This window comes from Eleutherodactylus coqui, chromosome 4, assembly GCF_035609145.1.
Source record: "Eleutherodactylus coqui strain aEleCoq1 chromosome 4, aEleCoq1.hap1, whole genome shotgun sequence".
Classification (NCBI taxonomy): Eukaryota; Metazoa; Chordata; class Amphibia; order Anura; family Eleutherodactylidae; genus Eleutherodactylus; species Eleutherodactylus coqui.
In genome coordinates this window covers 84,245,476-84,270,702 of record NC_089840.1, presented here as the reverse complement: position 1 = coordinate 84,270,702, position 25,227 = coordinate 84,245,476, and the positions used below count along the sequence as shown (strand labels likewise).

Below are 25,227 nucleotides of genomic sequence, written 5' to 3'. Positions count from 1 at the left end.
TCTTCAATGGAAGTAGTTCCAAGGTTCAAATCTGACAAAGGAAAATATCTGCATGGAATTGGAAAACTCTGATGTTGTCTTTGGTAGGATATGAACCTAGGATTCCAACACGCTGCTTGCTCGTCCTCCTTCCTTCCTACTAATCTGGAGGAGGAGGAGAACAAGAAGAAGCACAAATGCAGGGAGAACATAAAAACTCCATGCAGTTCCAACACGCTGCTTGCTCGTCCTCCTTCCTTCCTACTAATCTGGAGGAGGAGGAGAACGAGAAGAAACACAAATGCAGGGAGAACATACAAACTCCATGCAGATGTTAACCTAAGTCAGATTTGAAAGGAGAAGGAAGAATGAGGAGGAGGACGCATATGTTAAATATATACTCTTGTTTTTAACGTGGGAACCTATAGGAACAGATGACCGACATATGGCACCTGCCTGTCAAAGAGATCCATCAGACGTATTTATTTTTCATCCCATGCCACACATCTCTGAATATGGCAGTAAAGAACCAAGTTAAGAGAGCACACATCAGGATTGAACACACAGCAGATCCATTGCAACTGTAAAGTAAAGTGGGAACAAAGCCTCAACTGGACATACATTCCTAGATTTGCCAAACCTGGCAATTTTATTAGGATCAGCCAATCATCTGAAGCTTGTGAGGCCTACAACCACCCCCTCCCCCAGCATCTGCCCTGAAGGGAAAAGTGGATCAGTCACCCATTGAAAGAAACATGCACAATCAGCTGAACCGAGCATGTATGATTATGTTGGTGTCAAAAGAGATATAGGCCAAAGATTGGCTAGCCAATAGCTATAATACAGGACCTCAGCAGATCTAATTTGTATGGCGGGCATTACATACCTACATTACTTTTAGGGCTCCCACACACTTGCGTTTGCGTTTTTAGTTAACGCAATTGTCAATGGGATTTTCTAATGTTAAAAACGCAACGCAACTCAATGCACCAAAAACGCAAGTTGCACTGCGTTGCGTTTTTACATTAGAAAGTCCCATTGAAAATCGCGTTAACAAAAAACGCAAACTCAAGTGTGTGGGAACCCTTAGGCCTTAGTCAGACGGGCGATTTTTCGCGCGATTTGCGGATCGCATGACGGATGCGCATCCGCAAATCGCGTGACCGGTGCGCGCAAGTCGCCCGCAAATCGCCCGAAAATCTGCTCCTAGCCGCGTTTCATTAGAAACGGGCCGGAGCTGTCCAGCGCATTGCATTCAATGGAGACGGCAATACAGCCGTCTCCATTGAAAGCAATGCGCTGCGGGCGAGCCCGGGATGAATTGTCGGTAAGGGCTTAAATATATAAGCCCTTCCCTGCAATCCATCCTAAAATGTGTTAAAATAAAAAAAAATTGTATACTCACCTTCTGCCGGCAGCTGGAGCTCCGTGCGGCCGTCCTGCAGTGGGTGTGAAGGGGGTGTGAGTCAGACCTGCCCCCTGATTGGCTCAGCGCTGAGCCAATCAGAGGCATGCCTCACTCACACCCATTCATGAATTCATGAATGGATGTGAGTCAGACCTGCCCCTGATTGGCTCAGCGCTGAGAGGCAGCAGTCACTCACCCATTCATGAATTCATGAATGGGTGTGTGAGTGTTTTCAGCCTCTGATTGGTCAGGCCTGTGACCAATCAGAGGCAGATCATTCAGCAGGCGGGGATTTTAAAGCCCCGCCGGCTGATAGTGCCGAGAAGCAGTTCAGGAGAACTGACAGCGGCCGCGGCTGGACTCCGGCTGCAGCGGAAAGGTGAGTATACAATTTTTTTTTATTTTAACACATTTTAGAATGAATTGCAGGGAAGGGTTTATATATTTAACCCCTTCCCGACAATTCACCCCGCGCACGCCGGCAGCCCATTGCTTTCAATGGAGCGGCTGTATTGCCGCTCCATTGAATTCAATGGGAAAACATCGTTCTTCTCTGTCACAGCTGTTACAGCTGTGGCAGAGAAGAATGATTTGTCTTCTATATGTTCTCAATGGGGTCGGCGCTGCTGCCGCCGGCCCCATTGAGCACATATACAGAAGAGAACAGGAATCGCAGATCGCAGATAGGTGCGATCTGCGATTTTTTGTTCTATAATTTATCGGACGAGCGCATAAAAAGCGCTCATGTGTCCGATACCATTGCAAAGCAATGGTTTTATAAAATCGCCGGACGCATGCGCATGCGCAAATCGCGCGAAAAATCGCCCGTCTGACTAAGGCCTTATGCTGTATTGTGTATTATGCTCCTCAGTCAGATCAGAACAGTTTGCTGGCCACTTCATGAAGACTTAACAGCAGAGAGGCAATGCGCGCGGGTACAGACTATGACTCTTATTAGATATATATGATGGTCTAATATTTTACTGAATTAAAAGTTTACATTGTTTTTAGATTGAAAACTACACAACATAAAGCAATATGGCTACTTTGCATAATAATGAATGAGCAACAAAAAAGAAGCCCACCACTGATACCGACACCACACTCTTTGGAGGAGGCTGTTGCCCTTTCATTTTAGCTCAGCAGTAAAATAAATGAAATCTGTGCTGTGATTGGTTGTTATGAGCAACAAAGACAGATTTTCGTTTAGACAGCTTTTATAAATGTACCCCATGGTGTTCTTCCTGCAACAGCGAATATTGTGGAAAGCTATGTGCGAAGTGGGTCAATTAAGGAAACACAAGAGGCCTTTGCTAACAAGTACCCAGGTACAAAACCACATGCAAAACGTATTCAAGACCTGGTTCAGAAATGGCACCAAACCAGGTCTATCACAAACATAAAGAAACCGAGAAAGTTGTCCATGATATTCAATAGCAGATTGCAAATATCCTTTAAAAACTAAATCGGAGAGTGTCCGAGCAAATTGGTGTATCATTAACAATGTCAGTGAGTGTTGAAATCTCTAAACCTGGAACCATACTGAACATCATGTGTGCAGTAACTGAAAGTGCTTGACAGAGCGGCTGCTGACTGATTATTAGAAGACTTTTGGACCCACTCCTGTATTTTATGATGGACAAAGCGTGGTTTTATTAATCGGATCACAAGGTACTGGTCTACCGAAAATCTGCACCTGACTCACGAGACACCACTGCATGACCAGAAAATTGGTATTTGGTGCACAGTGTCAGGAACATAAGTAGTGGGCCCAATTTTCTTCAAATCAACTGTGAATACTGCAGTTTATCTGGACAAGATTCAACAATTTTACAACCAACTAACGACAGAAGAAAGGAAGTACTTGTTAGGGTGTGCTGCTGGGATCTGTAGTACTAAGGTTCCTAGCAGCACAGCTCCACAGGTGACGGTTAATTGAGCTGGCTGGGTGTGGTATTCTCCAGCAGCCAATCCCCCATATAAACCCAGCTCCTGTCAGTAGTTGTTGCTGGTCTTGTACTGTTTGGATGTTTCCGTTTTATTCCCTCTCTGATCTGTGTTTGCAAGTAGGTCTGTTGTTTCTCTTTGCTTCCCTAAAGACGATTTGGACACCTGTAGTCCTAGTCTGCAGCACATGCAGTGCCCCTTTCCCCTTCCCCTGACAGGTCCGGCCTCCAAACGTCTTACGTCTCTTCTGTGTGTGTCAGTTGGTGGATCCCTGACACAGTTCCCTATGTCAGCATGGTGGCTAACTGTCTATCCTTTCTGTATGAGGACACATAGACTTGCTGTGGAGTTTCATCTGTGTGCATGTGAGCGCTGGGTGGAGTCCATGTGGTATGTGTATGTATCCGGTTCTGGTGTGTGGTTCCGAGGAGCAGCTAGGGCCCAGACCTGAAGACCGCTGGGCCGCTCTTTATCGGGGCGATGTCCCCGCTCAGGTAGGGCCATGCCATTTTCCCTGTAGCACTGGGCCAGTTACCTTAAACCTGTGTGCATGTCTCCTCTTGGTCACGATCGTGTGGGCCCCGTGCTTAGTTGCCCACGCGATCATAACAGTACTGCTTTTTCAATCAAGATGGGACAACCTGCCACAGTTCCCATGATTCACTTGCACTGGTTCATGAACTTTTTACAGAAAACTGAAATGTGAGCAAAGGGCTGTGGCCTCAGACTTGTCCATACACAATTTTAATCTATGGGGAAATTTAAAGCATACCCTGGATGACCTCAAGGAAAACATCACAAACACTATCAGCAGCACCACTTTTGAAGAGCTGTAGGCAGTATCAGCCAACATGTGCATAGAAGTGAACCGGGACCACTTCCAGCATCTGTTTTAACATGTGGGTAAATCAAAGCTTTACAAAAAACAATCCACTTGCTTATTCTTCCTGTTGCAGAATTGTAAGAGACAGGATAGTGTTCCGTGGACCACCTTGCATAATCAGAACATTCTTTCTGGGCTCTTCAGTTCTACTGTTAACTACAATTTTTGTATAAATGACATTAGTTTTATTGCAAATGTTAAAGCTAGTACTAGTTTACATGGCATATTAATGTAAAAACAGATTTGCCATATGATTTAGTTAAAGGGGTTGTCCCATCATAGCACGTTATGCTCTATACACAGAATAAGGGATAACTTGCTGATTGGTGGAGGTCCAATTGCTGGGGTAAATTTTAGGTTTATATTGGTAAAATTTGCAGCAAAATCTTATGCACAGCTATATGTTGTAATTTTTAGTCTTGGTCTAATGGCCCACACTTAAGGTCCATTTACACGCAACGATTATTGCTCAAAATTCGTTCAAATGCCCGAAAATGAGTGATAATTGTTGCACTTTTTGCTTGAACCATGATTTTAAGGTGAACCTAAAATTCATCATTCAGCCACATAGATAAAGTATCTCTCAATAGACTGCATGCTGTGTTCTCCACGGGAGTTGGGAGATTACATTGTATTCTACTGGCAGCCCCAACTAACATAGTAACATAGTTTGTAAGGCCGAATAAAGACAATGTCCATCTAGTCCAGCCTGTTTATCCTCCTGTTTTGTTGATCCAGAGGAAGGCAAAAAACCCCAATAGCCGAAGCCAAATAGCCTTTTTGGGGAAAAATTCCTTCCTGACTCCCTAATGGCAATCAGACTGTTACCTGGATCAACCCCTAATATTTCCTACCTGCCTGTATACCTGGATTAACAATTAACCTAAGATTTATATCCTGTAATATCCTTCCGCTCCAGAAAGACATCAAGTCCCTTTTTAAACTCCTCTATGGGTGTTGCTATCACCACATCCTCAGCCAGAGAGTTCCACAGTCTAACTGCTCTTACAGTAAAGAACCCCTTTCTGTGTTGGTGATGAAACCTGCTTTCCTCTAAACGTAGAGGATGCCTTCTTGTTACCGTCACAGTCCTGGGTATAAACAGATCATGGGAGAGATCCTTGTATTGTCCCCTCATGTATTTATACATAGTTATTTGATCGCCCCTTAGCCCTCTTTTTTCTAGAGTAAATAATCCCAATTTGGATAGCCTCTCTGGGTATTCAAGTCCTTTCATTCCATGTGTTAGTTTAGTTGCTCATCTTTGAACCCCCTCCAGTACTGTAACATCTTTCCTGAGCACCGGTGACCAGAACTGTACGCAGTATTCCATGTGGGGCCTGACAAGTGCCTTATATAGTGGGAGAATAATGTTCTCGTCCTTCACCCCTATACCTCTTTTAATGCACCCCAAGACTTTATTAGCCTTTGCAGCAGCTGACTGGCATTGGTTACTCCAGTTTAATCTATAATCCACTAGTACCCCAGGTCTTTTTCCATACCACTTTTCCCTAGCAGTAACCCATTTATTGTATATTGGTGACATCAGTTTCTCCTGCCCATGTGCATAGTCTTACATTTTTCAACATTGAACTTCATTTGCCATTTTACTGCCCAAGCCCCCAGCTTATACAGGTCCGTTTGTAGCCGTACACTGTCCTCCGTTGCATTGATTATATTGTATAATTTTGTGTCATCTGCAAATATTGCTATTTTACTGTGCAGTCCATCTATCAGGTCGTTAATAAATATATTAAACAGAATGGGGCCCAGTACTGAACCCTGTGGCACCCCGCTAGTGACTGTGGCCCAATCAGAGTATGAACCATTTATTACAACCCTCTGCTTTGTATCATTGAGCCAATTCTTTACCCAAATACACATGTTTTCACCCAATCTGAGCTGTCTCATTTTATATTTTAGCCTATTATGCGGCACAGTGTCAAATGCTTTAGAGAAGTTCAGATATACGAGATCAATAGACTCTCCCAGGTCCAGCCTAGAGCTTATTTCATCGTAGAAGCTAATCAGATTTGTCTGACATGATCGACCCTTCATGAATCCATGCTGGTGAGGGGTTATTCCCTTGTTCTCCTTGAGGTGCTCATCAATGGCGTCTCTCAGAAACCCCTCGAATATTTTTCCCGTTATTGAAGTGAGACTTACCGGTCTGTAGTTTACAGGCTCACTTTTGGTCCCCTTTTTGTAAATTGGAACCACGTTGGCAATGTGCCAATCCAATGATACAACCCCAGTCTTGATAGCATCCAGGAATATTAAATATAGCGGCCTAGCTATCTCATCGCTTAGTTTTCTTAGTACTCTTGGGTGTATTCCATCTTGGCCTGGCGATTTATCGATTTTAATCTTCTTTAACCTATTCCGCACTTCCTCCTGTGTTAGGTATAAGATATTTTGTGAGGGGTTCATTTTATTCCCCTGCATCTTATGTGGCATTTCCTTTTCGATTGTGAATATGCTTGAAAAGAAACTATTCAATAGATTTGCCTTCCCTCCATCATCTTCAATTATTTCTCTTGCATTATTTGTTAAAGGGCCAATGCACTCGGTGCAAATCCTTTTGCTGTTCATATAGTTGAAAAATAGTTTCGGATTGTTTTTGCTCTCTTTGGCGATCAGTGCAGCGGTGTGCACAGCTGGGTGTGTGACTAACCACATCCTGGGCTTTGCACACAGTTCCCAAGGGCCCTTTTGCATGCAAATAAAGATGATAAAGTGTTAATGGACATTAGTGGCCATTAACACTTTATGCAAAAAGCTAGCTAAAACATTCAATTTTTCAATTGTTTGAAAGATTATCTTTGCGTGTAAATGGGCTATTAGGAAACGAGAGGCAAACACGTGTTAGGTGTCAAGTCACATTTCATTTCTAAAAGTCATGGGAAGTCTACAGGATGGAAGTTAGATATAGCTTCACAAACCCCACATTACAAAGGCACCTCTTTTTGATTATTATATTACCCCCAAGTTTAAATTTCAGAACCCATATACCATATCTAGTGTAAATTTAGGCATATTTGTATCATATTACACAAATATAACTGTGTTTTTAACTTCAACTCCATTAATCTCAAATCTGCTTTATACGTTAGTAGCTTTCGATTATTCAGTCTAATGTCTCTATGCCCCATAAATCAACAGGGAGATGCGTCACATTTTTTTCTCATTCGAAACAGCTAGATAAATGACATATCGAAAAAAAAGCCAAATAGGTGTCATTAATTTTCATTAATTTCGCAGCATAGAGGGCGGTACAGACCTGTCTGCAGATTTGTCATGGCCCATCTTTTCCCTGACATAAGAAGAAAACTGACTACATGAAATATCTGTCCAGATATTCTTAAGTGTCCGCCACCACGAGGATGGACACGTCTATATATAGAAATCGTTTATTTCCAAAATTACTTTGCAAACACTATGCTTAACTGTGAAAATATATTTAAGGCAGCAGCATGTGTTCACAAAAAAACATCCAGGGTAAGAGCCAGCAGTTTGTGATATTTTATTGTGTCTCATCCTCTGGATGGCCTCAGCAACATACATTGTTAAGGGAAATAATTCAACTCTTCACAGGAATTCCTTTAATCCTAAATGAAATGTCTTGCTTTGAAACACGTCAGGTTGACATCAGATGAGATTGTGGATTTCTATTAATCTCCAGCTACTGCTAAGTGTCCTATATCCAGCGCCTCTTAGAGCTGTCACGAGTCACCAATCATAAATTGTTCAAGGGAAGTAGGTCTGTGCTTAAAAAAATGAGTTTTACCTTATTCCAGTATTTTACTACTATTCAATGGCTTATAATTGTCAAGACAAAAAAGGCATCTTATTATCTGCCAACTCTAGTTTGGCCCAAACTATGGTATAAAAAAATGTATCTCACTGCTAAAATGTTATACATTATGTTGATTAAAATGGGCACTGGAAGGAAATCAGAATATATGTAATAATTAGTGTCATGGGAGCAAAACGACAATGTTACTGTAATGTAATGTACCTACTGGTCCACCCTGACGCTGCAGTCTGGTGATGGGCACTGCTACTATGACCCTGGCAGTATCACTATTAATCATGTTAAATAGTGTGTAGGCATAGCAAACAGCAATCCAGGCTTCAGTATTCCGTATAATTCTGACACAGCACCCATTGCCTTAGCCGCAACTCCATGAGCTCCTCTTGCGCATGGGCCATCCCAAGAGTCACAAGCGCTGTAATGCTCAGGAGCCAAGCAAGTACTTTGCTGTGTGGATGACAAGGACTCAGCAGCCAATGAGAATGTAGTATGTCAGTAAATCCCGTAGTCTAGGCAGGCATAAAAACCTCCTGAAAAGCTTCCCATCACAAATCAGGCAATCAGTCTTCTATGAACGACTGCCTGTTTACTTTGAATGGAATCAGGGAGGCGGAAGAGATCTCTGGCAAGGTCTGCCTCAATTCAGTGAGCAATTACCAATCCTGTGAGAGAACACAGGTGTGACGATCATTGAGATGACTGTTAGGCGCTAAAGTCTCGTCCTGTGTAAAAGGGCCCTAAGACATTGGGACATGGAATGATACAGGTGAAGGCTTCTCTCAAACTCTGGGGTTGACAGATAAGTCAACAAGACTTAACTTAGATTGTAACTGTACATTTTGGATGTCAAGCTTATTTTATTACTTTTCCATATGTTCTAGATTTACTATTTGTATATCTTGCTTGTCTCCTTTGATCTTATATATCTCTTTTGATGATATCCTTGGATATCTTGTATGATTTTATACCGCCATTTCGATTAGGCTTTACTAAGGCAACCAGAAGAGATGTCAAACCGCAATGAAGTATTTATTATGGGGGACTTTAATTATCCGGATATAATATGGGAAGACGAAAGGGTATTAAATGGGCACATTAGTCCATCATGTCAAATGACATATAAAATGAATCATCAATTAATACAACAGAGGACAATATGTGGCTACAAAAGGACCTAGATAAGCTGGGGGCTTGGGTAGAAAATGGCAAATGAAGTTCAATGTTGATAAATGTAAGGTTATGCACATGGGCAGGAGAAACTGATGTCACCAATATACACTAAATGGGGTACTGCTAGGGAAAAGTGATATGGAAAAAGACCTGGGGGTACTAGTGGACTGTAGACTTAACTGAATCAATCAATGCCAGTCAGCTGCTGCAAAAAGCAAATAAAGTTTTGGGGTGCATTAAAAGAAGTATAGGTGCGAGGGACGAGAACATTATCCTCCCACTATATAAGGCACTTGTCAGGCCTCACATGGAAAACTGTGTACAGTTCTAGACACCAGTGCTCAGGAAAGATGTTGCAGTGCTTGAGGGGATCAAAGAAGGGCAACTAAATTAATAAACGTAATGGGAGGACTAAAATACCCAGAGTGGCTATCAAAATTGGGATTATTTACCCTGGAAAAGAGACGGTCAAGAGGTGACCAAATAATGATGTATAAATACATTAGGTAATAATACAAGGATCTCTCCCATGATCTGTTTATACCCAGGACAGCAACGGTAACAAGAGGGCATCCTCATCCTCAGGGCTCCTCATCCTAGAATTAGGTACATTTCTGGGCTCAGACCCCGTTAATCTTATTACAAATTATTGTGAATTGCTGTGTAAGCTGCCACTGCACAGGTAAAAATAGAAATAATACCTTTTGTCTTCATTCTCTAAAATTCTAAACAGATCTTTAAAATGCTGTGGCACCCGGACAATGACGTCCTCTGAAGAATCAATATCTTTCAGTTCGGGATGCATCTTGAAATCAATGACTTTTTTCAAGAAGGTTAACCAGTCAAACTGTGAAAACAAATGCACCACAATAAAAAGAACTATAACTATATTCTTGCATAGTCATATGTATGATGTAGAAACCATACAGTACATACCTAATTACAAAGCAGCATATGTAATATTGAAGAGGTCCAATACTTTTACAAAAAACACTAACCCTGACTCAGCAATTGGAAAAGGGCGCTACTTTATGATATGTGCCATGTACCTAGTCTGCTTCCCCACTCTAATCTCATTGGAATGTGTCATCAGAAAATTACCTATTTTAAGGTACAGGTTTGTTTGTTTGTAGCTGCTGTTAAGCATATCTCCTAACAACCACCATGGTAATATGACAACCCCCATATTCATGTACAGAAAACAGAATAAAAAATACAATTAAAAGATAAATAGAAAAAATGTTTTGGTATTTGGTTTTAATTAGAAAAAAAGTTTATATATTCCCTTTAAGTATTATGGGAGAACAGTGTTGGAGACATACACAGCTAAATGTACTCCTGTAAACAGATCAATAGCTGGATGAGACATTCGAAATACGCTCTCATAGATTTCTCATTTTTATGACTGTTGATCCATTTTTCTGCCTTCCCTGTGATTAGCACTAGGAGGTATAAATAGGGTAGACTATATAGTGTATTAGAAAAGCTGCCTACATTTAATTAAGGGGGTTGTCCGGGACTTCCGACATTTTTTTCTATTCATGACCTATCCTCAGGATAGGCCATCAATAGATTATTAGTGGGGTTCCACTGATCAGCTAATTCCAAGCATCATTGTCAGTACAGATAGCACAGGAAGCAGTTCGCACTATCTGTACCCATCTGTACTGCAGCAGCCCCGGTTGAATTCAATAGTAAATAGAATTCAATAGTAAATAGAAGCGAAAAGAAATAATTCAATAGAAAAAATGGCTGAAATCACGGGCAACCCCTTTAACGTACTGAATCTATATGAAGTGGCAAAAGCTTTTGACAAATGTTAAATAATGAATAATAAATATATGTTGTAAATGGATAATAATACAAACAATCCCCAATTCCAAAAAAGTTGGAGCGCTTTATAAAATGTAATTAAATGTTACCAAAAAATAAATAAATAATAATAATGCAAAGATTTGGAATTTCAGGTTACCATATTTTATTCCTAATAGAACATAGAACACATATCAGAAGTTGAAAGTTAAATATTTTGTATTTCATTTAAAAAAATTAGCACATCTCAAAAAAGTTTGGACAGGGTTAACAAAAGGCTGGAAAAGTAAGAGATACTAATAAAAAACAGCTGGAGGGTCAATTTTCTACTAAGTCAAATGACTGTGAATAAAAAAAGCATGTTAGAGAGGCAGAGTCTTACAGAAGCAGAGATGGCTCACCAATCTGTGCACAATTGCATCTAGAAAATTGTGGAACAATTTCAGAAAAATGTCCCTCAACATAAAGTTGCAAAGACTTTGAATATCCCACCATCTACAGTATATAATAAGATTCAGGGAATCAGCAGAAATTCACGTGCACAAGGCACAAGGCCGATGGTCGATATTGTATGCTCGAAATCTATTGGCCCTCAGGCATCACTGCATTAAAAACAGGCATGATTCTGTAATGCAGATCACTGCATGGGCTCAGGAATACTTCCATAAATCATTGTCTGTGAACAAAGTTCCCTGTGCAATCCACAAATGCAAGCTAAAGCTGTATCATGCAAAAAAGAAGCAATATACAGTATCATGCCATCCGACACATTTTCCCTGGGCCAAAGCTCATTTAAAATGGACTGAGAAATGGAAATGGAAAACTGTTCCATGGTCAAATGTATCAAAATAGGAAATTCTTTTGACAACCATGCACGCTCTGTACTGCGGACTCAAGAAGAGAGGAACCATCCAGCTTGTTATCAGCACACAGTTCAAAAGCCTGCATCTCTGATGACATGGGGTTGCATTAGTGCTTATGCCATGGGCAGGTTATACATCTTGAAAGACACTACCAATGTTGAGAAGTATATAGAGGCTTTACAACAACATATGCTCCATCCAGACAATATTTCTTTCAAGGAAAGCCTTGCATATTTCAGCAATACCAAACCACATACTGCATCAATCACAGCATCATGACTTCACAGAAGAAGAGTCCGGGTGTTGAACTGGCCACCTGTAGTCCAGACCTTTCACCAATAAGAAAACTTTAAGCAGATTATGAAATGAAAGATTGAGGAAAGAAGACCCAGGACTGTTGAGCAGCTAGAATCCTACATCAGACAAGAATGGGACAACATTCCTGTTCTAAAACTCCAACAATTGGTCTTGTCACTGCCCAGACGTCTATACACTCTTGTAAAAAAAAAAAGAGGGGATGCTATACAATGGTAGACATGGCCCTGGCCCAACTTGTGTGAGATGTGTTGCTGCCAGCAATTTCTAAATGAGTTAATTTTTTTTTAATGAAATGGAAAAATGTCACGCTTTCAACTTCTGATATGTGTTCTACGTGAATAAAATATGGTTACATTTAACACAATATTCCAACTTTTTTGTAAAATAGACCCATAGAATTGTAGTAAAGTGTATGCAAATATGAATTCTAAATTTTAATGTATATGAGATGAAATTGGAATAATGGGGTAGATGTATTAATACTGGTGCACCATGCGAATGGTGCAACAGTATCACTACTATTTGCCATGTGAGCAATATAGATAAATTGGCCAGACCAAGCATTTTCACCTCCAATTTTCATTAAAAGAAAAAAAGGCCCAAAATTTTAAAAAAATTATCTATTCATTGAAACTCTGGAGTTCTGCCAACTTTTTACTACAAATTCAAACGTGTGGTGTTGGAAAAAACAGAGCAGAGTCTTCATACTTATGACATCTGACCTACAAAATAGCTTAAATATACTGCAATTCTGCCAGTGAGTACAAACTCATAGCTTTGATATATGTGGTCTTAGGCATGGTCCAATATCAGCAAAAAATGTGCAAGCCAGATATTTCAGCAAAAAAATGTGAAATTGAGAAAATAATAATTTGTTAAGTCAGCCAGATTCCAATGACCCACGCTTCTCTTTTTGTATGAGAAGGGACAAGTGTGAATATATATATATATATATATATATATATATATATATATATATATATATATATATATATATATATATATATATATATATATACATATATATATATATATTCCATGTACAGAGCCACAAAATATAATTACGGTAATTATAAATAAAATCTAACATAAAACACAATAAATATATCTTACACTATATAAATGTCTATAGATAATTAGAAAACTTGTAAAATTCCATGAACGCTATGTTCAACCTAGAAGAGAACAGACTAGGTAACTTACCTGAGGGATCATAATACTCAGCTCGGAGATGTTCATCTTATTATACATAGATTCACTGGTTCTGTTTTCATGAGGTACAATAATCTTTAAAAAAAAGTTAATAGATTTTAAATATATTCCAAATTAGCAACAACTATTCTCTTGTTGTCAGATGTTAATATTCTTAAACATGAAATGATACTGCCATACAGCATATCATGCTGTAACAAAAAAAGTTAGTTACAGTGAATATTACTCTTTCAATGAAATATTGCTCTATAGAGGGTATTGTTAAAAAGCCTGATCCATCACTGTATCTCCATATTAGTGTCCTATATTTAAATACCAATGCCATAGTTGAATAGGAAGACATAGATACACTACATAATGGTATAGCACACAGGCCCCAGGGAGCCTTAAAACATGGATTTTAATTTTGTGTTGTGGCCCCAATAAGAGGCAGAGATTAAAACTCAGTTGTAAAGTTGAAGCGTAGCAAGTAAGATGCAGAAATTTCCATGTTTCTCTATGTCCAGCTACTATGACTGAAGTAAGAAAAGCATACTCGAAGTGACCACCATCTGCTATGATACATGGATGGAGTCGTCGTTGGATGTGTGTTCATTCCAGGGACTCTCAACAAGGATCGATACCTGAATTTCCTGCAGACGACAGTGGTTGACTTCCTGGATACTCAGCCGCTATCACAACAGGATAGACACATGCTTAGAATTCTGCTTTTCACATGCTATTCTTCAACTTTACAATTAGAGCCCCAGGGACCCATGTACCATACCAAAGTGTAGCGCATCCATGTCTTCCTATTCAAATACACTATTGTTATTTCAATATAGGACACCAATACTGAGATATAGCTGTGGATCAGTCTTTTTGACTACACCCTGTATGTCACTGCAAACATAGATATCCCATAACAAAAAGTAGAAGCAAAAATAAATGACCTATAATAATCTTGATTTTCAAAGTTTTCAAGGTGCAATTGCAGGAACTCATACATAACATATTCATTGGATTACTATATAGTAGCCTTATATTAATAGGAGTGTTTTAAAGAGTTTGCCCCTCCTGTTCATAATTCCTGTCCACATACTGTACCCTATTGAGTCATTTAGACATCAGAGAGGGGCCCCTTACTATGACACCCTTGCTCTGAAGGACTTGTCTGACATGGTTGTCCATTAAATTGAATGATTCCTATATAATGATACAATTTTACCATATGGATGGTAATACATGGTTGTAATTGCCAGTGGTTGGTCGTTCCAGCAGTCAGACTCCCCGTGATCAAATCAGTGCCAGTTGCCTGACAAATAGCAATTTTCCTTGGGAACCCAAGATTAATAGTAACACTTTAATTGCTAGGACATGTTGTTATTTTAGAACAATCTCTCCCTGATGATGGAATGTGATTGTACACTTCGTATATTTAAGGTGCAACAAGTTAGGCATCAATTATTAATTCCATTGTCACAAGTGAACATTGCGTTCTATGAAAACTAATAAGGGCAACTCAGGTCTGATCTTATCACCAAAAGCCAAATAACACTATTGGAACTGTCTGTAATTAGTAATCTGTTGTTTCAACACTATTGTTCCTATCATCAAAATTTGTTTATTTAGCTATAGAAAACCTCCTCTGTTAATGTTAATGCTCTGTCGGGGACATTGGCAAGCTCTGTGGGAGCAAATCAATGTCTACAAATGCTGAAAACATTTTCTTAAAACAAGATATGTCTTGAGTTCATAAAATTTGTGTTCAATTGCAGTCATAAAAAGTTTTCCATTCGAAAGGTTGGTGTAACCACAAGACTTGTAAATAACATTACAGAAGCTAAGGATCGTAAGATGATTGAGTGTGGTCATGTGATACATGATCATATGACTGTATCACCAATGACCTGGCCATGCATGTGGTCTTCAGAAAGTGTGAGTCATGGACAGTGACAACGATGGATGCAGGCAAGACCGGTCAAGAAGAGCCTTACACCACCCAATGAAGCCATCAATTAGTATCTGCTACTATTATACAAATATTGCCATATTGTAAAACGATTGGCTAGACACTGAATTATAAATGAGAAACACAAATATTGAGAAAACCATTCTCCACAAGCTTACATTAGAATTTAACAAAGGTTGGACATCATATTACCATTGGAAGTGAATTGGGCGCATATAGGCTAATCTATCACTCACCTACATTGAAGACATCCAAATTATAATCCACCACATCTAGAATATTCATAATAGTAATGTATTGTGAATATTATGATTTTTAAATGGGCTATTACGTTTGGAAATGCATCATTTTGTCTTATCTTAACTAATTATATGTGGAGCTATGACTTCAACATGATTTTCTCCTGAAGCATGAAAGCTCAGGGTAATTGGGAATTACTTTTACAACCATAAGCAGAACATAAGAACGCACTTACAGGCATATAATGTATGATTTAATTCTTGTGACGGAGGAGAGACACTTAGCTCAATCCATTTTTACTGAATGACCTCTAAGTAATGTCTTTTTCCAGTGTCCTCAGCAGAATAGCTTTTCACATTGAATCAGCATCTTCTACTATGTGCCTTAATGACTTTTAAAACCAGTTAATGAAATATGGAGCAGTGGTGCTGGGGTATTGGGGAATTATTATTATTTAAACAACATTTGCAATCGCAATGTGCATTATGACAATTACAATTCAGTGAAATGGCAAATGCTGGAAAAATAATGGGTGTAAAGTGGCTCAGGGCTTAGGAATACCACATTGAAACATGGAGCAGCTATTGTTCAGATGGTCACTCAGAAAAGTTGTTGAAGTTTATAAACTTCAACAACAGTTTATTTGCTTTTACACAGAGTGATGACATGTTTGCTGAGATATCGTTCATAGAAGAGAGCTCCATGCAAATTTGTCGTTCACACAACTGCGCTTTAGAGCAGATGACTTTTGATAAACCAGCAACTATTTTTGGTAAGCTGAAATGAAACAACTAGCAACTTATCACTTGTTGAGAAATTGTTAGAGAATTAAGGGGAAACAGATCAAATTTTCCACTGACACAAAGCTAGGAGGGATAGCTAACACTAGAGAAGAGGGAGAATTCAAAAAGATCTAGACAAACTTGAACAGTGGGCAGCGACTAACAGAATGGTATTTAACATGGAGAAATGCAAAGTCCTACATCTGGGCAACTAAAATGCAAAAAGCACATACAGGGAGGAAAGCACATAAATGGGAGGAATTCAGCTAAGCATCAGCACATGTGAAAAAGACTTGGGTATACTAATAATAATAATAATCTTTATTTGTATAGCGCCAACATATTCCGCAGCACTACTAATAGATCATAGACTGAACATGAGTCAACAGTGTGATGCAGCAGCAAAAAAAAGGCAAACACAATTCTGGGATGTATTAAGAGAAGGATAGAGTCTAGATCACGTGAGGTAATTATCCCCCTATACTCTTCCTTGGTCAGACTGCATCTAGAATACCGTGTCCAGTTCCGGACTCCTCAATTTTAAAAAGACATCAACAAACTAAAGTAAGTTCAGAGAAGAGCAAACCTTGTTAAAGGGTCCAAGAATGTTTAGCTTGCAAAAATGAAGGCTGAGAGGAGACAATAGCTGTCTACAAATATCTGAAGGGCTGTCAGAGTGTAAAAGGATCAGCTCTATTCTCATTTGTACGAGGAAATACTAGAAGCAATGGGATGAAACGGAAAGGGAGGACACACAAATTAAATATTAGACAGTGAGGGTGATCAATGAGTGGAACAAGTTGCCACAATGAATTTTCCTTCAACGAAAGCTTTCAAACAGTGGCTGGATAGACAAATGTCTTGGATTATTTACTGAATCCTGCATTGAGCAAGGGGATGGACTCGATGAACCTGAAGGTCCCTTCCAACTCTATGATTCTACCCTGTCTGTTGCCATGTTTACATTGAACAACTATCCTTTGAATTTACTTTTTTTAGCTATTATTTGGACGATAGTCATCATGTGTAAAGTTACCTATTGGCAAATCATCATAACATCTGTATATAGCCCCTTCAGCTTGCATGTATTTCTTTCCTAACATATCTCCAAAACAATGTTATCATGATTGCCTTGGTATGAAATTAGCCCTATTATGTTTGTACAGCTGTATGTGGAATAGCTATTGGGGGTCTAATGTAACAGTGTCAATTCTTTTAGGTTGTTAGTTTGTACAGTTCTTGTTAGCTTGTACATTATAATTTCAAAGTTTGGGTCATATTGTACAACCACTTCCTAGATACAGCAATTTTATTTGTACTTTTAGATCTTATTGTTGGCATAGGAAGTAGAAATGCTTCCTATATTGGTCCATTTAGCTTTACCTAAAGGAATTTTTTTAGTTATTGATTTTATATAGTTTTGGGCCCCACCAAGTCCAAAGCTATATAAAAGTAATATGCTCACAGTGGCACTGGACTACCACATCAGTATCATGGTATCTGACAGGTGATGTCTCCCAGCCAGAAAGCCTAGTGATGTCCTGTAAACTTGTCATATGGGCTTCTAATTTAGGAGCCCCGAGGCAGGTTTACGGGACTACATTGATGATGTCCCTGTCTGGCCTTCTCTTGGCTGCAGCAGTCACATAGGGAAACAAACCATGTACCCAAACAAATAGAAGACCAGAGCAGCAGCAAGGGGCAGGGGTAGGCGAGTATTGTGGGCTATTTTTATATATTTTATATATGTGTTCCACCACTGCCATCAATGTTTGCGTTACTCAGAAAACCCCTTTAGGACCTTTTTGTAGCTTGAAGAGAAAGCAATAACACAATCCCCTACAGTTAAAAGAAATAGGAGTAGTTTTCTTGTCTTAAAGCAGACCAGAATACAAAGTGGTTTTAATGAAAAATATCATATAAATGGTCCGTCAATTGCTTCCAGACAGTGTTCACAGCAAGATATCTAAAATACTACAAACACAAAAATGTGGTGGTTGAATATGAATGTTATTACAATAGTTTATTTCTCACATAGAAGTACAACACTTTTCTGGATACTGCCACTTTAAGCGGCACAAAAGTGCAATGGTTGCAGACTTTGGAAGAGGTATACAGCTTGATGGTTTATCTCACAGTAGAACATAGGGGACAGTCTATTAAACAGTAGAACAAGCACACAATATTTGGACAGTACATTCTCTCTTGAGATCAATGGTCAGGAAGGGTATCTTTTCTCCTTTTCGCCAAAGCCAGAAACTATACACAGACAGCTGTTTCAGGGGTTTTGCCCCTCATGAATATGCATCAGGTTTCTGGCTCGACTAGTGAGAGGCCTATAGGCGTGGATCAGGAAGGGTATTGTTTATCTTTAAGGAGAGCACCTAGAAGGTGTGTGAAAAGACTTAGAAGGCCTCTGTTAAATATGCAAGTGGGTTGGGGGTCAATCACCCCGAAACAGCTGTCTGTGTATGGTGTCTGGCTTTGGCTTACAATTTCCAGTCACTGTTACAAGACTTGTATAAAGAGTCTAACATTGGACTTGCAGGAATGCTGCCTTCCAATAGGTGAGACTGCAGAGGTATTGTTCTATCTTGCCATTTGCATGACCAAACAGAGAATTTCCAAAAGTTCCCAACACTAATCATCAATATATATTACAATGCTTACAATGCACAACACAACAAAATTCAACTTTGTAAGGGGGCAAATATGTCACTTGCAGTTTACCCCTCTTAAAGACACCCAGGATTGTGTACCTGCCTCTATATATAATATATTGCCATCAAATCCTAGTAACACCAGTGGGATTTGAAGACATTTATCTATTTTTTCTGTCCAGCATAAGATTTCCATGTATCATATGACACTGCTGCTGGGATCCCTTACTCAATTTTTGCCTAGGGGCCTCCACAAACCTCAACATGGCTTTAAGAGAAACAGAGCTTTGATCATATCCAGCTGATTTAGTATTTATATATGAATGTACTAACATAGATAATTACTAGTTCTCACCTGAGCAATTTTAGTCTCCAGATCAATTAATGCCTTCATATCAGATTCTGCTCGAGTCTTATTGGCACCAAAAAAAACTGCCATGTCAACCATGAAACTAAATAAAGCATCTTTATTCTGTAAAAGAAAGAAAAGGGCGTTATCTGTGAAAACAAATTCTGAAAATAACTTTATGGTTGGAAAGTTCCTTTTCAGTAGTGTATTTAAACATTGTACTCTCAGAAAATTCTGAAATGATTGAAAAATGTCTTCATATGTTAATCTAATGATAGAGATTGCCAAATGAATTCACCAAAAAATATACATTTTTTGACTCTTTCCTTTAATATTGCAAATGTTTAAAATAGTTTTCAGCTTTTGCCTGGACTGTCGCTTGGAATTACATCACAGCTTGAATTTTGATACAGTAAAGGTTCTCATATACGTTAGACTAAAGTTAATGAAAATGGATGACTTCAACCAAAATGATCGTTCCTTGGGTGAAATTATTGGTTTAGCCAAATAATAACAGATTTTCATCATCTGGAAAGAATTCTGCAGCATTTAAGATTTTCATCAAAATTTCGGATGCAAGGCAAAGTAACTGCAAATATAGGGTTAAAATAATTGCTAGCCTCATACGAGTATATAGCCAAGAGTTAATTCACTTAGCCAATGCAATGTAGTTTAAATTTCACTTCTTTGTTTAAGTTTTGTTTCTTAGCGCTTTCTCTGTGAAAATGGCCTTGATTATATTTTGGCATGAGGCTAGGGTTACTTGGACATCCGCTATAGTTTAACATCTTATCGCTTGAGGTTATAAAGGCGCAAAAGAACCCACAGCAAAATAACTTAATCTGGTTTGAAGTAAATCACATAAGTGTACAAAAATATTAGTTATATACATTTCCATAGCCAAATTTGTACTTTTTGTTCGGTAATGTTTAACACTAATTTATTAATTTATTCTTCTTTCTACCAGATACGAGTCAGATAAAACTACTGGTGATTTATTCAGTCATGAGGTTTCAAAGTTACCGTTGATTACAATGACTGGAAGAGAAGAATGCGTCGGCTAACATTAATAAAATATGATTTATGTACATTTAGGCTCTTTCCTATCTTTATCATAAATAAAGGGGTCTGGCCACATGTAGCTAGACTCCACTATAGCCACCTGTCTGTGGTGTGTACATAATGTCCTCCGTTGGCCAATGCTAATATCCTGATTTTGGATTTCATGTGAGAGATTCAAACTGAAGTCCCGTTGAGGCTTCAAGCAAAAGTCTCCTCTAACAACTCCATTCCAAAATCTGTAACAGAGCTCTCACTTGCCCCATGTCTTTTATGGGGTGGATGTGGTTTTGGGCCCCCACAGGTTCCAAGGCTTGGCTGTAACTACTACCTCTGCATGCCCTATAGCTTTGTCCTTGTCAGTAATGGCTGAATACCTGGCAAAACTATACAACCAAAAATATGAGCTAGCCTTTTCTGTGTGCTTAACTTCAGTATAGTACAATTCCTTATAGTTCAATAGTATTGACTAAGGCATAAAGCACTTTTATCTTTTTTTTCAACAAAGACTATTTGTCAGCTACATAGGCAATTTGAATGACTCATGCTAAGCTACAATGAACAAATGCAATCAGATAAAACTACTGGTGATTTATGCAATCATGAGGTTTCAAAGTTACCGTTGATTACAATGACTGGAAGAGAAGAATGCGTCGGCTAACATTAATCTTTAAGTCTATAAAATGAACCACATCTCAAATGGTAGACAAATTGTCCTATACACAGTGATAAGAGTTCTATTTTTCTAATTTTCTTCATCCTGGAATGTCTCATTGTTTGTGCTGCTGCTCATGTTTTCTTATTCAATTTAAAGAAGAAGATTCGCACAATAAGCTTCACCCGAAAAGTGATCACAGTGGATAACAAATATGGCGGCATGATTCATAGGCTTTAGCAGAGCAAATGTTGTGGCTTTTTTATCGCATAGTACATTAATAGTGTAAAGTCTACAAAGTATTAAGACTAGAGATGAGCGAGCATACTTGCTAAGGCAAACTACTCGAGCGAGTAGTGCCTTATGCGAGTACCTGCCCGCTCGTCTCTAAAGATTCGGGTGCCGGCAGGGGAGAGCGGTGAGTTGTGGGAGTGAGCAGGGGGGAGCGGGGGGGAGAGAGTGAGAGAGAGATCTCCCCCCGTTCCTCCCCGCTCTCCCCTGCCGCTCCCCGCCCCCCGCCGGCACCCGAATCTTTAGAGACGAGCGGGCAGGTACTCGCATAAGGCACTACTCCCTCAAGTAGTTTGCCTTAGCGAGTATGCTCGCTTATCTCTAATTAAGACGCATATGAATACTTTAGGAGAGACAAATTCTAATCCTTTCTAAGTAAATCTTGTTAAATCTTGTTATTTGAATAGCGCCAACTTATTCCGCAGCGCTTTTAGGTAATTTTTATTTATTACCCCCCCCCCCCCCACCAAGCTGGGTACTCATTTTACCAAGCTCGGAAAAATGGTAGGCTGAGTCGACCTTGAGCCAGCTACCTGAACCATGCAGGGATTGAACTTGCAACCTACAGGTTGTGTTTCCATATAAAATAAAATGAAGAGATTATGGGAAGCAAAGCTAAAGCTCATCAAACATTTTCTCAAGTTGCTGGCAGTAAAGTTTTTTAACCAAAAGCTACAATGGTGACATCTAAAAGGGCCCATCCTATCAAGACCATTTATCACCTAAACACAATATAGGTGATAAACATGTGATCGCTGGGGATCTGACCACCAGTATTTCTTATAGTTCATGAGAACGCAACCTGAGTCACCTTAGTGAATGTAGAAGCAATGATAATGCTCCATTCACTGTCAATGGAGATAGTTGGATACTCTTCTATCTTCATCAGTCTCATTGAAGTGAATGGAGTGGTGATCACATATGTGCACACACAGCTTAATTACAATACCCTTCATGTCACAAGCTTGTAAAATACAATGAGAATCTTTCAACAAGTACCTTATATTGATGGTCGCTTTAACCCCTAAGCATGACAGGACAACTTTTACGTTTTGGCTGCCTAGTACTTCAGGCAATAGGACATAAACTTTTGTCCTATGCATGGCATGGGCTCAGAAACTCAGCCCATGCCATCTGCAGTGGGAGCCGGCTATTGCTGACAGCCGGACTCCCACTGCAGGAGAGCAAATCAGTGAGAACACTGATCCCCACTGTTAATCCCTTACATGCCATGATCAATGTTAATTGAAGCCAGTAAAGAGGTCATAGAGGCAGCGTGCTCCCCCTGTGATGTCATTGGCGCACCACAATATCATTGTGAGGAGCCTATGGGTCATGGCAACCAGATGCCATTACCTGGAATTTGGGTCTGTCTTGGCATATCATTGCTAGCAAAACGTACATATGTACTGCAATATATCATAGCAATCATATGATCATTGATTGAAGCCCTTTACAGTAACATATAAATTGTGTAAAAAATAATAAGAATAGTAAAAAAAAGCTTATAAAATTTAGCAGTAATAAAAAAATGTTGTCTACCTTCCAAAAAAAACAAGAAAAAAAATGTTTAATATCATCATGTCCATAATGACCTGTACAATAAATTGAACACACTGTTGATCCTGCACATAAAAGAAAAAAAAAAACTAAGCAATGAACCAATTTGCTAATTTCATTCATTTTGCCTCTCAAAAATTGCAATAAAAGACGGACAGACCCTGTAGTATATTATCAGTCTCCAGCTCTGCTGCTTTTTCAGTTTTCTGTTCTTATAACAGAAGAGAAAACTGGAAATGAATAATGCAAATATGAGCCTAGCCTACGGTAGTAGGTTTGGCTAGCAAAGTTAAAAGTGCTAAGGACAACACTGAGGCTCACCTTCTATGGCTGTGCTGTACATAGGCAAAACACTATTACAGGCTTTGACATGTATAGCATCCCAGTGGCAGCACAGTCCCAGCACAGAAGAATGCCAAGCAATCAGTCCAATGGATAGAAAAAGTTATGGAATCACATCAGTTACCAACAGAGCATGGTAAAACAAGATATGACAGTATACTTGGAGCTTCAACACAAGGTAGCTCACCACCCTATTGAGAAATCAAAAGCTCAAGCGTGCAGTATCCGCACACTACTAGACAAAATATCAATAAAAGTTAACTTGGCTCTCAAGACTTATTAAAGTAAATGTATTAAATTTATAATTAAAAGGTTAAAAATACAAATATTTCCTATAGGATTACTCTCCGGCGGGGTCCACATGGCAAAAATGCACTTAAATAGTAGACTAAAGGATTTAAAACTATTCCCATATATGACCATACAAATAGTAAGTAATTAACGGACTGTAAGGTATAACTACCTATATCAATGTCAACAGGTATCACAATCAGTCCTAATACAGTCACTTTGCCACAGAGGAATAATACAGTTCTAATAAGTCAGCGATTCAGCCATTCAACATTTCAACGATGTCAGAAACTCAATTACAAAGCAAGTTTTAGGCTAGGTGCTTCAAGTCACCACCGTGTTCCAACACTCACCACCCGATGTTCCCTGTGTCTGCTCCCATCAGGCATATCAGCGCTATAGAATCAGCAAATTCCGGGCATGCGGAGTAGCGCTGCAGCCAGCTGGCTTGAAATGGTTGTTTGAATAGATAGACTGACACCACAGCATTATAGTATCCCCTTGCTCTATTACAGGTCAATAACCAATATACAAAGGTCACTTTACATCAGCAAGGGCTACAGTGACAGCAAAAATGTCCATTCTTTCCAAAGCAGAACATTTTTAGCCGCAACTTCACATAGCATATAATTATGTTGTTCAGTTCAAAGATAACCTGGTGTTACAAAAAACTGCAAACGCGTTTCAAGGCCATCCTTGCCATCACTTTTATTGATACTTGAAGCTTCGTTCATGGACCTGCCGTAGAGACCTGCTAAGCCTCAAAATGCGTAGCCTGTTATTTGTTTCATCAATGAAAGAAACTCCCTCACCGTATCTTGTTTTAACATTTAGAAGATGGCTTCTTGACATTGGTAAGACCTGTCTAGGCCTGGTGTAATCTATGGTTTAATCAAGTTAACCATAGATTACATCAGGCCTAATTTTACTGTTGAAAGCCTAATTATGTTATCTTATGATTTTGCTGCCGAATTGGAAATCAGGGTGAAAATAGGTGGAAGAAACATCAACAATCTCTGTTATGCGGATGACACAACTTTGCCTGCAAAAACAGAAGCCGGTCTGAAGCAGCTGATATAGAAGATTAAAACTGAAAGTGAAAAAATGGGCCTCTACCCGAATTTAAAGGAGACTAAAATTAAGGCAACTGTAAAAAAAATGGCCAAATTCCAATAAAATCAAAAACAATGAGGTCATAGAATGCGTGCGAGACTTCATCTTCCTTGGCTCAAAAATTGACTAGGCTGGAGAATCTATGCCAGAGTTAAAATGTAGGATAGCATTGGGGCAAAGGGCAATGCTAAACATGGACAAAATCTGGAAAAGTAGGGATATCAGCATCAAAACTAAATATAGGAAAGTGCAAACCACTGTTTTCCCCATAGCCATGTATGGATGTGAAAGCTGGACTGTGAAAAAAGTTGATAGAAGGAGGATTAATGCATTGGAGTGGTGGTGCTGGCGAGAGATGCTGCATATGCCCTGGACGGCGAGAGTAACAGAGAAGTCCTGGAACGTATAAGACCTGATATATCCTGGAGGTGAAGATGGCTGGGCTCAGGCTCATGTATTTTGGCCATGTAATGCGAGCAGAGTTGCTAGAAAAATCTATAATGCTTGGACAGATCAGTGGCAAAAGAA

General features: G+C 39.3%; 1 protein-coding gene across 1 annotated transcript in view; it reads right to left on the bottom strand.

Annotated features, from left to right (window-relative positions):
* PHEX (phosphate regulating endopeptidase X-linked) overlaps positions 1-25,227 on the bottom strand; it is a 200,453-nt gene that overhangs the window by 97,088 nt on the left and 78,138 nt on the right. Inside the window, exons 7-9 of the mRNA XM_066599795.1 lie at positions 19,395-19,511; positions 13,398-13,481; positions 9,903-10,048 (exon numbers count right to left, since the gene is read on the bottom strand). Of these exons, the coding sequence (XP_066455892.1) occupies positions 9,903-10,048; positions 13,398-13,481; positions 19,395-19,511 (347 nt within the window). The remainder of the gene's footprint in view (positions 1-9,902; positions 10,049-13,397; positions 13,482-19,394; positions 19,512-25,227) is intronic.